Genomic DNA, 15,675 nt, shown 5'->3' with positions numbered 1-15,675 from the left:
GGTTTTATGTTTCTAGTATGGTGGAGTGTGGAGTGTGAGGTACAAATTGATGGCTGTATACTAGACTGTCAGAAAAAAAAAGACGCCCTGTAAATTTCTGCCTTCGTTTCTAAAGTAAACGAAAATTTGATAAAAAATTTTTTTCGACTATTTGCATTTAAAATGAAAAAAAAAAAAAAAAAAAATTATGTATTTTAAATGGGAAAGAGGACTTCTTCCGTACGCCAGCTCAAATTTTATGAGATTTTTTTTTTTTTTTTTTTTTTTTTTTTTTTTTCAAAGAATTATTTGATTAATTTTTTAAAAAATTTCAATAATTTAGAAATTACATTGCATTTTGTCCACTGATTATATTTTTAACGTTATAAGCTCATTATTAATTAATTTGATTAATTTCTATTAAATAAAATTTTTAGATGCATTTATTCAAAAAAAAAAAAAAAAAAAAAATTAATTTTTTTTTTCTGACACAGTCTACTGTATACTATTGCTGTTTAAGAGAAGAAGAACAAATGATTGATTTATGTGTATTATAAATAATTATTTTTATTAACTTTCTAGCTTGCCGGACAGTTTCAAAACAAAGTAAATTTATTACAAAGCTATCGTTAATTAACAACGACAATAGATTAACAATAAATTTAATAATTATTTTAAAAATCTGTAACCCACATCTTATGACCCAAAAATGGCTGTAACTTACCGTTACTTACGCTAATAGTTACTCGGTTATTTAAGTGAGTTTTAATATTTAGCGCAAGTAATGCTGAGTTATATTTAATAATAATAATAATAATACATAACAATAATAGAGCCATGATTAATAAATTCTGTACACAAAACTTAAATTTAATATTGCACATTTAAGAAGGACATAATTAAAATAATTAAAATAATTAATAAAAATAAATTGTGCCATTGATATTTAAAATAATAATAATAATAATAATAGGTCAACTAGGTTTGTCTAGTTTTGAGCATGTGCAAATTAGGATGCCATGGCACTTTTCTGAAGGTCGGTGTCTTCGGTTCAGTATCTTCGGGAAAATTACTTTCTTCATCAATAATATCTTCAAGAATAAAATCACCGCTGAAACTTAAGCCGCGACGGTGATGCAGACAGTGACTGCGATTAATGTCTTGGAGATAAATCAGTCTTCCAGGGTCGCTGGCGATACGACGGTGCCGAGGAAGATGGTGATGGTGATGCCGATAGTGGTGAGATTCCCTGGAGCTGGACGGGTAAACCGCGGGATTTGTTTCCAAGTACAGCCAGCTGCCACTGTCGATGTACGGGTAGATGTAGTGGATTGAGTCGTCGATGAAAAGGGGGTTTGGATTGCAAGCTAGGCCACTGGGCATTCGGTGGGTCGGACATTCCAGTTTTACTTGCTTCCTTTTTTTGTTAGAGCGGTGTTTGCTTGACTGAGGTCTGGAATTTAAAAAATTATTTTATATTGTCTTGGTTAAAAATTAATTATAGAATATTGGCCAAAATATTGGTTTTAAAAAATGTTAATAACTAAGAAATGACGCTGTATTTCGTCTACTGATGATATTTTTAACGATATAAGCTCATCTTGATGTTATGCTCATCGAGACCTTTCATTTGAGTACCCACATCAATTTTTCATATATTTATATATATTATATATATGTAAATATGAAAAATATATAAAAATGCATGTGGGTACTCAAATGAAAGCTCTTGATGAGTGTAACATTAGGATGAGCTTAAATCTTAAAAAATGTCAATAATTAAGAAACGACTAGGATACCTAGAACGTTGCGATGAGACGTGCCGTCAGTTGAGTGGCAACTCTCCTCTGGGAGTTCTGTAGCATTTATTCCAGATCTCCAATAATAAAACACAGCTGTGGAATCTGTAGAATACCAGCAAGGGTACACAAGTCCTAGAAATAATTCCCCAGGCCAGAACGCCGAAGAACCTGAGCTGGATCTCTTGCGAGACCCAGTTCTGAGTGACTACCGTGTCAAAGGCCCAGAGAACTGCGTTGCTGAACAGCAAAAAGGTGATGACTTGACGGGCGGGCTTGGTCATCATTTGGTACCGGGTGATGCAAGATCTCTTTGACGCCTCGGCTATCAGCGTGCTCTGAGCAAAACACTGGACCAGCTGAAGCACTGACGCTGTTAGCAGCATGATATGTCGGCCGCGACTGTCTGTCTCGTGCTCGCCGTCGACGGTTGCCAAGAAGCAGGCGCAGACCACCGCGGTAAATATGGAATAGAGTTGTACACCGAAGATTGCGATGTTTGACAGAATGTTGTCCAGCGAGGCAGGTGCTCGCGAGACTATCGACATTTGTCTTACTTGAACTAGACCACTGGCTGTCATCACTCCGCTCAGAGACAAAATTCCTATCAGCGTTCCGCTGGTCAGCCACGACAGCGTCGCAGGTGGGAAGTTTTCGTCTTCTCTTACTACTAGGAAGATTAAAATCACTACTATTCCCGCTGTCATACTCAGGATCCCCAGAAAGAGACCTTTACTTGCTCCGTCGCAGCCTACCCGCGTCTGACCTGTCAAGTCTTTCACGCTGTGAAATTTTTGCTTGTGGGAAAAACGATTTCTTCCTACGTTTTGACCCATCACGAACGTCACCGCTGCTGCTATTAAACTGAAATGTAAAATTAAAATTTCAATTATAATTTTTTTTTTTTTATCAACTATGAATAAATAAAATTTTGCTTTATTAAATAATGACATTTTTAAAGATATAAGCTCATTCCGACGTTACACTCATCAAGAGCTTTCATTTGAGTACCCACATGCATTTTTGATATATTTTTCATATATACATATATATGATATATATATAATATATATAAATATATGAAAAATTGATGTGGGTGCTTAAATTACAGGTCTTGATGAGTGTAATGTCGGAGTGAGCTTATATCTTTCAAAATGTCAATAACTCACAAGATACCAGGTAATTTTTTAATTTAATGAAATATTTTTTTTTTTTTTTTTTTCATAATAATAATAATAATAATAATAATAATAATGATTAACTTACCTAAATTGTACAATAAAAGGGTAAAGAAATGACATGCTTGATGTCCATAATTGGCCTAATGTGTTGGTATTTAAGCACTCTTGAAGAGTAACTACCTGTGCAATTTTTTCATCTGATATTGGTTGGTATTTTCCAACGACATATTCTGAAGAATGTCCTGAAAGAATATTTTTTTTTTAAATTAATATTGTAAAATTTAAATTGATGAACTGTAATCCGAGGACCAAGGATCATGAAATAATTCAAAGCTAAATTTTAAAAACAAATTTAATAAAACTTACCAAAAATATCACGTGTATGCCTAGTAAGTGATCCAGAAAAACCTTTTAGACTGAGAGAAGACTGATCCTGTCCTCTCTGTGCTAAGTGAACAAAGTACGTCCACTCTAACGCAGAATCCCAAATAACGAGACGTGCCCAAACAGCGATATTCGTAGCGGCTAAGTGAATGAAACCGAATCTCGCTGCTAATCCAAAGCGCTCCACCAACACCTAGTGCAAAAATAAATAATTATGTAATAACTAATTTATTATGTAATAACTACTTTTTTTAAAACGTAAGCGTACCTGTGAGTTAACAAAAAGAAAGTGCATCTGTAAAAAAGTAAACATCCCGTGGAGAGCTGGGTGGACGAAAACTATGTCATTAAGACACTCAGCTCCTTGCATCAATGAATGCATCGCCATTTCCAACCCATTGAAGACCAGCGTCGCCAGACCGAATACTGGAGAATTGTAATTAAGTAACAAGTTAGTTATGAAAATTATTTAAAAATAAGAATAATTTTTTTTTTTTTTTTTTTTTTTTTTTGGGGGTCTTACGTAAAGCTCCGACACGGATGTAGAAACTTGTTGGAGCGGTGCGAGACCGTGAAATGTGAGCTTTTTTTAGGGAACCAAATCTTGTGAGCGAGGTCCCGCCGAGCTCGATGTCATCTCTGCTACCTGATAGACTTCCACAGCTGTCTACCAGCACCCACAGGTAAATACTTATTATTACGATTATACTTCCGACATAAAGGTACATCAGGAACACACTCTGAAACAAAATATTGAATTTTTTTAATTATTTTTTTTTTTTTTTTTATTATAATTGATTTGTTATAAAAATTAAAAAAAGACTATTTGACAGAAGAAATGGAAGTAGATTTGAGAATGAATTTAGTGTCGTCAATTTAAAATTAGTTTTATTTTTATTTTTTAGTCTTGAAAGAAATTATCCTAAAAACTGATTCATGGAATTTATCAAGACGTAGCATTCTTGATGTTGGTTAACCATCGAGGTCTAGGTCAAACAATAAGTGTAATTACACGTTGTGAATTGTGATTTACTTTCTTCTCTTTTGCAAAACTTAAATTAGAACTCACATCAGTAATTTTAAATGAATCTTGTAATTTTTAATTATTTTACTGACCACAAGGTTATTTCAGAAAATTTCAAGTATGTGGACAATTCTCTAAAAAAAAAAAAAAATTTTAAATAAATCAAATACTTTTTTTAATAAGAAAATTATTAAAAATTGTCATTTTTATGATACTAAAACTAGCAGACTATTTTTTAATTTTTTTAATTAATAAAATATATTTTTAAAAAATTGCATTTATGATTTTTTAGAGCTTCTAAAGATAGAATTTTAAAAATAAATTTTTTTTTTACTATAATTTATTAGAAAAAAAATTTTTTTGATTGAAAAAATTAAAAAAAAAAATTTTCCTTTATAAAAAATTTAAAAAACAATGATTGCAATTTAAAAAAAAAATATTTTTTAGTTCTAATTTAATAAATAAAAAAATTAAATAAATTTTTTTTTTATAATTAATAATAAATATTGAACTTGAAAAATAATCCGGTGATAAGTGAATGTTAGATCGAACAAAGTTGCACACTTTCTCTCAATTACTCAAAAAAAATAAAAGGATATTAATAATACATCGTTAACCGGAAACTGATAGTGATAGTTTGATAATCTGAAGATATAAACTTCTAAAGATAATCAAGGAGCAAACTTCCGGTTTAACAATTGTAAAAATAAAAATAATAATCCTTACTATTTACTCTAGTGGAATAGCTTGTTTTTTATAACAATAAACAAACCTATAATACAATAATACAATAATACAATAATACAAAAGAATAGAACAGTATCAGGTTTTGATAATACAAACAGTGAGTAGATATAAGACAAGCGCCTTTATCGTACTGCGATTTCACTTCGCAAGTACAAGCGAATTAGAAATCTTACGTTGCGATCGAGTGATTAGATACCGAGCACGAGTTCGTCAGGACATGTGTGTCTTGATTCTTCTGAGTTAACTCTGTGCTGAAAATTACGAGGTTTACCTGGAGGCTTAACAGTTGAACAGGAGTATCCATTACTTCTGCTAGGCACAGTGCCATCATCAGGACTATTATCAGCTCTCCGTAAACGTTTGATAGGACAATCCATAGTTGAGAGCTGGAAGAAATATAATTTAGATTTAATATTTTTGTTATGATTTTAAATATAGCAGATATTAATTAAAATTAATTTTTTATAATTGAATAAAATAAACAATTAATTGAAAATTATTGATTTAAAAAAATAAACAATTTAAAAAAATTAATAATTTAAAATTTTAACAAGTTAAAAAAATTAATATTTTTTTTTAATTATTAAATTTTCTGTTTATTATATTATTCTAAAAATTAATTAATGTCTGCTAGATTCAATATTTTTTTTCATTTAAATAATTACAAAAAATTATAAAGATAATTAAAAAAAAAAATTGCACATATAATTTTTTAAATATTTTACATGTGAAATTTTTTGTAATATTTTTTTTAATAAAATTTTTCAGATATCGGCTAAATAATTTTATTTATATTTAAGAACTTACTAAGGCTCTGGTTGGTCTAGAAGATCATCAGGAGATCTCGCGCGCGCGAGAATCCTAGAAACAAGAGATCGAGGTGGTGCCGTTGTGGAAATTGGTTTAGCACTTTGATTAGTATCTGCTGGTTCACTAGGGCCAGCTTTTTCACTGCGATTGTTTCCTGGATTGCCCTCTGTTGTGCCACCTGTTGTGCTTCCAGTTTCATTCAAGCTATCACGGTCATGCGGTTCATTGTTTGCTGTTAACAATTATTAATTATTTTTATTTTTTATTTTAAGGTATAATACTGAAGAAGAAATAAGAATGAGCTGTAAAAATAAGTTTATCAATATTGAAAATCGGTAATGACAAAATAAATATAAAAATAAAAATAATAATGAAAAAGAAGAAATGATAAAAAATGAATATCCAAGTTTAAAAATAAAAGTAATAAAAATTGAATTTATAAATAAAATGAATAATAAAAATGATAGCAGACAATATAACGAAAGCAAAAGCTTGAAGGCGTATATTATAAAATTAAAAAGAAACAACGATCTGATCCATGAAGTAAAATCAACGTTCCTATTATTATTTACTACTTAACAACTATCAAGTCAAAGTAAAAGAATTGTATCGTTAAACAACTTTCTTCAATCTCAATTCACACATCCATGAACGATTCGTCTCGATAATTGCATTTATTTTATCAATATTACATTTGAATACCTCCAGCATTTATCACACATTATTTAATAAAAATATCAGCAATTTGCATTCTTATTATTTCGTTTATTTAAATTTTCTAGTTATAACTAGAAACTAGTTATCGACAGTTTTAAAAGAAGAATATAATTATTTGAATACTGATACTAATAAGCAGTAATTAGTTATTAAATATTCGTTTTGATTATTAATATTTATTGTTTTCTTCATTGAATATTATAAATATGAAGAGCAAGTATTTAAAAACTCATTAGACATTATAAATGTATAAAGTAAAATAATAACAATACACAGAGTGGAGTACGTGCTCGTGAATCCGTTAAATTGATGCACTGAATATAATAAGTATAGGTATGAGTGTACATTACACGAGTGCTGTCATGCGGAAGCTATTTTTCTCTTGGAAACATACGAGTATAAATATTATAAAAAAAAATAGTATTAAATGTATAAGAATTGCAGAGCAAGACAATGATTGATATGCGAAACTAAGAAAGTATTTGACTGAAGAATTTCAACTCAAGATCAAGGAATAATCAATCAAAGTGCGCTGCTGTATGCGAGAAATTTAACGCAACGTCACAGAATAATTAATTATGCTAATAAAATAATAATAATTAACATGCAATCTGCCGTACATTCAAATTGAGGAAAGAAAGCATGTTTAACTTAACATATCCGACGTTATTGGATGTAATGCGTTACATGGCTCCATTTAAACTGACTAATGATAATATGTGCTGAGATAAGTATTTAGATTTATTTCCGAGAAATTTTTATTTAATGAAAGTAAAAATATTCAAGGAAGAAATAAATTTTTATTTTGCTAAAAATATTTTTATTATTTATTACTTTTTAATAATTTATTTTTATTTTAAGTTGTTGAGGATCTTTATCTTGTTAGTTATCATTTAAAAGTAAGTCATTTTTAAACTTTCAAATTATTTTTTTATACTTGAAAATATTAAGTGTGTTATTTTATTGATATTAACAATTCTTTATTATTTTTTATTTTTTATTTTAGGGTGTAATACTGAAGAAGAAATATAAATGAGCTGTAAAAAACAGTTTAGAATATTTTTAATTTAAAAATAATGAAGAATCTTTATCAATTATAATTATTGAAAGTTAAAAATAGCGAGATATGTTTAAAATAAAATGATTAAAATTAAAATGATGGATTAAAAATTAAAATAAAAAAGAAGAAATTGTAAAAAAATTTTAAAAGCAATGAATAATTTTTCTTTCAGGTTTTTTTTTAATGTTTAGTTATTTGTAAATTAATGAGTGGGATCTTTCTTCAGTCATAATTTAAAAGTAAGCAATTTTTAAACTGTCAAATAATTTTATTCAACCAGGAAATATTAAGTGTGTTAATTTAGCGTCGATAAATCAAAATCAATAAAAATTCAACATAGATAAAAAAAAATTTTATATTAAAAATAATTGATTAATGCTCAGGCTGGTTTAAATATTTCTTCTGAAGAAATATTAAAGTTTTTTTAATTCAAGTTATTTATTTATAATAAAATTTATTATTTAAAAAAAATAAAGACGAAATAGAAATTATTTTAATTGTAAAACACTCACTAATATTTTTAATTTTTTTAAGAAATAGAAAAAAATCACACAAATTTTTTAATAAAAAACTACGATGCGTTTATTTTCGTGTCAAAAAGCAGACTGAGGAGCATCAAAGTCTCCAGATTTTCAACAGTCTTAACTATTTCTTCCATAAACCACCAACATAACCGGCTTATCAGGAAACGAGGAGTCCATTAAGAAACTAGTACTAACTTATTTAAATAAAAACCCAATATAAATTACCATATGAATATTTAAATGAAACTAAAATATAAATTTCAGGAGCAGAACTGATTGTGAAAGGAACACGTGCCAATTGCAGAGCAGATTGGATTCTAACTGTAATTGCAGAAGCGTTTAAAATCGACCTAAGTCATGATTGGACCATTATCATCATCCGGGCTTCTGTCTAACAACACTGAATCGCTTAATACGTAACGGCAGATGTCGTAACGGAATAATATTTATAGAAAATCAGGACTCGGGTGAATAATTCAATTATTTATTTGCCAAGATTCGGATCTAATCGATTTTGTGGAATATTCTTCATCGATTTATTATTCAATCAGGATAACTTTAATTTAAACAGTGATAAGAAGAAGAAAGTACTTGTTTACCGCACAACCCGAGATTTAAAGCGATTTAGGTCAACCGCTGTCTCTCTTTTTATTATCTTCCGATAAAAGTTTATAAATAGAACCGGACTTTCCCTAATTTCAAATTTAATTTGATGTTTAAATTCTTTTTATCGTCCTTTTAAAAAAGAAACTAATTAAAATTGATAAAAAGTGTTTGTAAATAATCCTAAAGGGCTCAAATGTTTAATAGTTTGATCTAAAATTTAATTTACTTCATTCTGTGTTATTATTTAGTCTTTATTTCATTTTCATGAAGAAGAAATTTATTTTAATAACAGAGAAGATAAATTAAATTCTTATGATAATTTTTTATACAAAAAAAAAAAATCGCTGAAATATTTAAGAAGGTCATGGTATGAAATTACGAGTTGATTTCTTCTCTAATGCAAGTCAAAGCCATGTTATTGTGTACTTAAAATTTTTTTTGGAGCGTATTTAAAAATACATTTCAAAATTGTTTCTTTTAATTTTTAAATTTAAAACAAATTTTTTTTTTAACTTCCGAAAATCATATCAGTTACTAGGATTTTTTTTTATTTCATATTTTTTTGTAAAAAATGTTTTTTTCAATACTCTTGTAAACGTAGGCGCGATTTTTTACAGTGAAACTATTTTTGTTCGGATTTTAATAACAGAAAAGCTAAATAAAATTTTTACGACCACTTTTTACCCAAAAAAATTGAAGAAGGTCATGGTTTATAATTCTGTTTTCTTCTCAAATGTAAATAACTTACATTCCAGGCTGCGATAAATATTCATAGTAAAAACTCTCCTAGGAATATTAACATCAGCAAACAATGTAAAAAAAAAAAAAAAAAAAATGATTGAGTGGTGTTAAAGTTTTGTTTATGCACGCCGCGATTTTTCTACCGGTACTTACATATCTTCTTCGATTACAGTATCACTAAATACCGTAATACGTGTAGAGTTTAAAATAGTACAATTTAAAATTACTATAAATAAATATTTTTATTCCAGATTCCATTGCAATTCTTACCGTTATCATAATTGTCTTTAAGAATATATTTCGGCAGTTTATCACCGTAGATATCATCGATTTCTTGATCGCGATCAAGAGTTTCTTTATCCATAATAATTTCTTTAATGATTTCTTCTTCGTTAATCTCGGTGATAACGCGCCACTTGGGTCTGCGATAGATCTCTTTCTTCACAATATGACTGTCTTTATCATCTTCAGACTTGTACCTCCCGTCAATGGAGTCAACGGCAGTAGAAATGTCTTCGCGCATTGAAATATCCTCAACTTCTTCATGCTCTTCTTCCAGCATAAACTCGCGCTTTTCATTGGGATTAATGTAAGCCCTGCCATAAGGCCCGACGACTCCGATTACGCCTCGAGGGACAGAGATCCCCGGAGCTGCCCAAGGGTCCGGTTTTTCCTCCATCAATATTTCTTGGCCAGCTGACTCCAGCCACTTGTGAAGCTCTAGCTGCTTGCTCAGTATTTCTTCTCTTACCTTTTCTTCTTTGACTAAATTAGCGTCAATCTTTGACGGCTTGTTAACAACACTGTACAGCGGCTCTGGGTCTTCAATTGCTTCCTCACTTTTCACAATTACAGCACTTATCGCTATTTCCAAGCACTTACTGCTATTATTTTTACAAACAGGATTTCGATGATCAAGAACTGTGTAAACAGGATCACGCGTAGCTGTTCTAATCCATCTTGGCCGGTTAGTTTTTTCTTCACTCGCTTCTGATTCAGAAGACTCGGTCAATTCAGATGATGACTTGTCCTTACCGCTGACAACTACCGGAATGCCCGCTAACTCCGCTACCATTGTCCAAGACGTTAACTTTGGCTAAATTGTGCCAAAGGAAGTCACGTACTAGTCAACTTTACAGTCGGAATTTTTTGTTACGTGAGTACTCAATTCTTTTGCTATTTTAAGAGACTCTTTATGATTTATTAATTATTATTATTATAGAAGACTGATTTAATTGAAGAAATTTTTTTCAAAAAGAAGAAATATTTCCGCGATCAGAAGTCTTGCCTTGTTGGGCAATCACTAGAGAAACTGGTCTCAATATTCCGGAAACAATACGAGGAACCGAGAGTAGTGGTAGCCGATCAAATGGATCTAGCTCGATCGTGACCCGTGTGCGTAAACAAAACTTTCCAAACAATTAACATTCGAGGCCTATTCAAACACTAAAATTTTTTAAGGATCTTGCCAGTAAAGGTGTAAAAAAAAATGGGTAATTGTTTTACCCAACTCTATGAAAAAGTTGTTTGAAATTTAATTTTGTAAAAAAAAAAAAAAAAAAAATGTTTCTTATAACTTTTTCAAAAAATTAATATTTTAGCTGTAATTCCAAAAAGTGTCATTTGGCCACACCCGACATGGATAGTTTAATTTTTTGTTAAAATATTGACAAAAACAATATTTTAAAAATATGAAAATTTTTTGACGATAAAGCTTAAAATTATTTTTTTTTTTATTTTCTCAACTACGAAATAAAATGAAAAAAGTATCAAAAGACGGCGAATAATAGCTCAAATTGAAGATAATTAGATCAATTTTAACATAAATTTGATAGGTTGAAGCTATCTTTTACGGCTTGAAAATTATTTGAAAAAATTCGCAGCTAAAATCTTGGCGCTTCTAATCATTATAATTGTATAGAATTAATTCTACATGAAGATATCACAATGATCTGGGATATAAGATGAATGACGAATGACTTTTTTGGTAGTGATGATAATAATAATTAACGATTAATCATGCTGAAGAATCTATTGTCGCAGAACGTATTCAAAGAGCAGATGACGAGCATCTGGGCTCTGATGAAGCAAATCTCGTATTTATTTACAAGCGATTCAAGTGGGACATTAGTGTCATAAGAGAGAATTTAAAAATTAAATGCTTACAAGCTAATTTACGTTATTAATTGCGGATTGAGCTGAAAAATTGCAACAGCTGGACTGCGAGGATCCGCTGGGATCATGATAGCCATTCATACGGGATATAATTTACCTCAATATGTTGATTATTTTAATTAAAATTAATAATGATATTAAATTATAGTTGAAGACGCGTAATTTTTATCATGATATCCATTATTATTTAATTTTTTATCATTAGCTTCTTTCAATAAACAATTATTGGCTTTAAAATTAATTTTTTACAAATATAAAAGGGTAATTATAATTGATATTAAAATTGTTTTTAGGTCACCGGTTTCCAGAAAGCAATAAAAATTATTTTTATTAATAATTACAGTTGGAATAATTTAATATCAGAGTCAGAGTGCAATACTTGAGTTGATTTTTCAAGAAAGTGGATTGGAAATTATATATAACCGGTCATTAATGTAATTTATTGAACAGCTGGTGTGAAATGTATAATTAATGAAAAAAAATCATTTTCTTTAGGATTTATTATTCATCGTATTTAACGATGGGAAAAAATAGTTTGCTGACGGGTATTTTCTGTGATAGATTTTTCATTAATAAACCCGCTCAATGCCTGGCTATCGTACGACAAACTTCATTAAATTGCTAACTGAAAGTAAAGATACTGATCATTTTTAATAAATCTCTACAAAGTAGGCTAGTAAATTATATATTGAAGGACATTTAAGCGACACGCCTCGATATCATGATATGTGGTAATGAAAAGTCATATAATAGAGGGTAGTTATCAACGAGGTACAGTTTTAAGGAAGAAATAATTATTTATTATTTATTATTTATATTGAAGCTTGACCTTGTATCTTGTGAACTATTGACATTTTTAAAAATATAAGCTCATTCCGACATTAAACTCATCAAGACCTTTCATTTGAGTACCCACATCAATTTTTCATATATTTATATATATTATATATATATATATATATATATATATATATATATATATATATATATGAAAAATATATCAAAAATGCATGTGGGTACTCAAATGAAAGCTCTTGATGAGTGTATAACATCAAAATGAGGTTTATATTTTAAAAAATGCCAATATTTAAGAAAGTACAGTACAATTTAACAAAATTTATTATTTAAAAAAGCAATATTTTATTTATTTATAGTTCACACTAAAAAAGATCCTAAAAAAAAATTATAACAGACATTGTTTTCATAAAATTAAAGTTTGAAAAATTTTTTTATCGTAATTTCTCAATTAAGATTCATGATCAATGATTCAATTTTTTTGCTAATTATAAAAATATAAAAAAAAAAAAAAAAAAAAACATAAGGAACATTTTTTTTATAAAATTAAATTTTGAATAATTTTTGTTCAAAAAAATTTTTATAGGACCGATATTTTCCCGGTAATATCAAAAAATTAATTATGAATTGCAATTTTGAATTTGTGGCAAAAATTTTACCGCTAATAATTATTTATTCCTTGTCTTCGATTGATTATATTTTAATACGAATAGAGATCAAGATCTCAGACTTAACACGCGTAGTTAAATAAATGGCTAGAACATTCTCGTGCTACGAAGATGATCCACAGTCAATTGAGAAAGTCTTGAGTATTAACGGAACACGGCATCGTTTTCCCTGGCTATGGACGTTTGGACCAATACCAATTTTATTATTTATCCTTAAATTCTTCAACACTCAGCAAAGACAAAGTAAACTCTTAAAGTTACAAAATTTCTAATTTTATTTGCATAGAAAATATATATTTTATTTCACTTACTTAACGGTAAATACTTTTTAGAATAATTGCTGTATGCTTGCGTTTTGTTTAAATTATTTATATTAATTTTTTTGAATAACTTTCTTCTATTTAATTTAATATTATTCAATATTTTGTTCACTTTCAGATTGGTTTTATGAAGATTTAAAAATAATAACAGAGTTTATGGAGCAATTGTTGGTGGATCTAAGTAATATGAATCAATATGATTCGCATGAGTTAACAAAATAGAATTCTTTTGAGTATTAATAAAAAATTTTATAAATTGATAGTTCTATAATAATAGAGCTAAGATTATTGTGATAAATAAAAAATACTTCCGTGAAAACAAAAAGAGAAAGTAAACTGAAATAATATGTATATTACTATAATAATTAGCGCAAGATATAAAACACGGAGATTCTCGGTATTTTATTTTGTAATGAGATAATTGCATGAAAATTAATTAAGCACATATTTAATAATTTAAAAAATTTTATAACAAATAAATTATGGCAAAAAAAATTGAGATCTAAAAATTAAAAATACAATTTTATAATAACATTAAAGTTAGCAGTTATTTAACAATTTTTTTATTTTATTTATCAAGAAAATTTTGCTCCAAAAATTATTTTTAAAAAATTGCGTTTTTTATTTTTTTAAATTTCTACATGTCAATTTTTTTTTTTTTTTTTTTAATTTTTTTTTGCTATAAAATTTTTTAAATTATTCAAAATGTGCTAAATTAATTTTCATAATTTTTTGGAGCAAATTTTTTAATTAAATAAAATTAAAAAATTGTCGTGACAGCTAATTTAAATGTCATAATTAAATAATTGCTTTTATAAAGTAAAATAAAAAAAAAATAAACAATGTATATTTATTTTTTTAAAAAGTAATCTGTGTGAAAAAATATAAGGCTGAAGTTAGCAGACACTTGACAATTTTTTGATAATTTGTTAGTTAAAAAAAATTTTTAAAATTATCAGATATCTCTCAATTTCAGTGTCATAAAAAAATTTGAATTAGCTTTTGATAAAAATAAACCACGTACTGAATTTTGCAGAGTTAGACTCTTCAATCGGCTGGAGAGATCTTGAAGTCCGCGGCATTCTTGAGCTGCTTTAAAACTTTGATGCACTGCGTATGATGTTCTAAGGGTGTAATAAAAAAAACTATGGAAACTGGTATGTCAGCTTCCCGTTCACTGGCATTTACTACCTCGCACGTGTCTCATCACTTATGTTACTTATATTTATATGTTCACTTGTTTTTTTATCCTCACCTGGAGAAGTTGAACTAGAAAAAAATGGATCAACCAACCGAGGGATTAGTTTTTTATTAACGTCTCTTTCTGTTGAAGCCCAAATCATGATTAGTCATGATTCTTAATAACTATTTTGCTCCACATCACCCACCAATTTAAAAACACTCACATTATTAATTATTTTAATATTTACGGTTTGTCAATTTAATTATTAATTATCAATTATTTTAAAATCGATAACAAATTAATGATCATTAGTTTTAATTTCAATTTAATTAAATTATACTTTCTTCATAATCACTTTCACTTTGTTGATACTTTAGACTAAAAGTCAAATGATCAAAATTTTTCAAGATTATTTTATTTTGTTGATTATTCACCTGAAAATTATTCAAGGAAGTAATTGTTAGTTTTAAAACTAATTTAAATAAACAAAATAAATTTTAAATAAAATATTTTACTCAAGATTCGAAGCAACGCGTCGACGCGCAAGTCTGAGAATGAAATAACTCCGGGATCTCTTCGCACCAGCTTCTTTTCTCAAATACTGGAAAAAGTTCTGAGGTGGGGATTTACACCTCGGCGGGGACCCTTGTTCCCTCTCTAAATTATTCCTCACGAAATCCAGGCTCTAATTTCCAGACAAATAAATTTATTTATTTATAGTCTTCTTTAACATTACAATAAACTGGCCCTTTGCTTCTGGAAAAAATAAATAGAATGAAGAAATAAATAAAGTATAATTTCACGGATACATAATCATGTAATATCTTCTTCAGAAGTATGATTCTTTATAACTTTACACTCATTACATGATCTTGGTGAAGATAGTCATGCCAGTTGGTTAGAATTTATCTACTTTGAAATCTTTTATTACAAATACGAACGTAAGTTATAGAATTTATAAA

General features: G+C 28.4%; 1 protein-coding gene and 1 long non-coding RNA gene across 3 annotated transcripts; one reads left to right on the top strand and one right to left on the bottom strand.

The window, feature by feature from the left end:
* Positions 1–1,292: 1,292 nt before the first annotated feature.
* Positions 1,293–15,005, bottom strand: LOC141533152 (proton channel OtopLc). 2 transcript variants are annotated; one of them, XM_074251857.1, is made up of 9 exons: positions 14,555–15,005; positions 5,922–6,156; positions 5,386–5,500; positions 3,867–4,083; positions 3,612–3,769; positions 3,326–3,536; positions 3,045–3,201; positions 1,779–2,642; positions 1,293–1,432 (listed from the first exon to the last, which is right to left on the bottom strand). In XM_074251857.1, the coding sequence occupies exons 1-8, from the start codon at positions 14,610–14,612 to the stop codon at positions 1,805–1,807; spliced, it is 1,989 nt and encodes a 662-aa protein (XP_074107958.1). In that variant the 5' UTR covers positions 14,613–15,005; the 3' UTR covers positions 1,293–1,432; positions 1,779–1,804. The 2 variants fall into 2 exon arrangements, with proteins under 2 accessions (XP_074107958.1, XP_074107959.1); XM_074251858.1 differs by lacking the exon at positions 14,555–15,005 and adding an exon at positions 6,914–7,003.
* On the top strand, positions 8,247–10,565 carry LOC141533153 (uncharacterized). Its single transcript, XR_012480190.1, has 3 exons — positions 8,247–8,412; positions 8,490–8,692; positions 10,476–10,565. It is a non-coding gene; the product is annotated as an uncharacterized LOC141533153 (long non-coding RNA).
* Positions 15,006–15,675: the final 670 nt, after the last annotated feature.

The sequence above is a fragment of the Cotesia typhae genome, unplaced genomic scaffold (genome assembly GCF_013202065.1).
Source record: "Cotesia typhae breed Kobodo isofemale line unplaced genomic scaffold, CoteBio_Ctyphae contig_83, whole genome shotgun sequence".
Lineage (NCBI taxonomy): Eukaryota > Metazoa > Arthropoda > Insecta > Hymenoptera > Braconidae > Cotesia > Cotesia typhae.
This window is presented reverse-complemented; position numbering and strand designations above follow the sequence as displayed.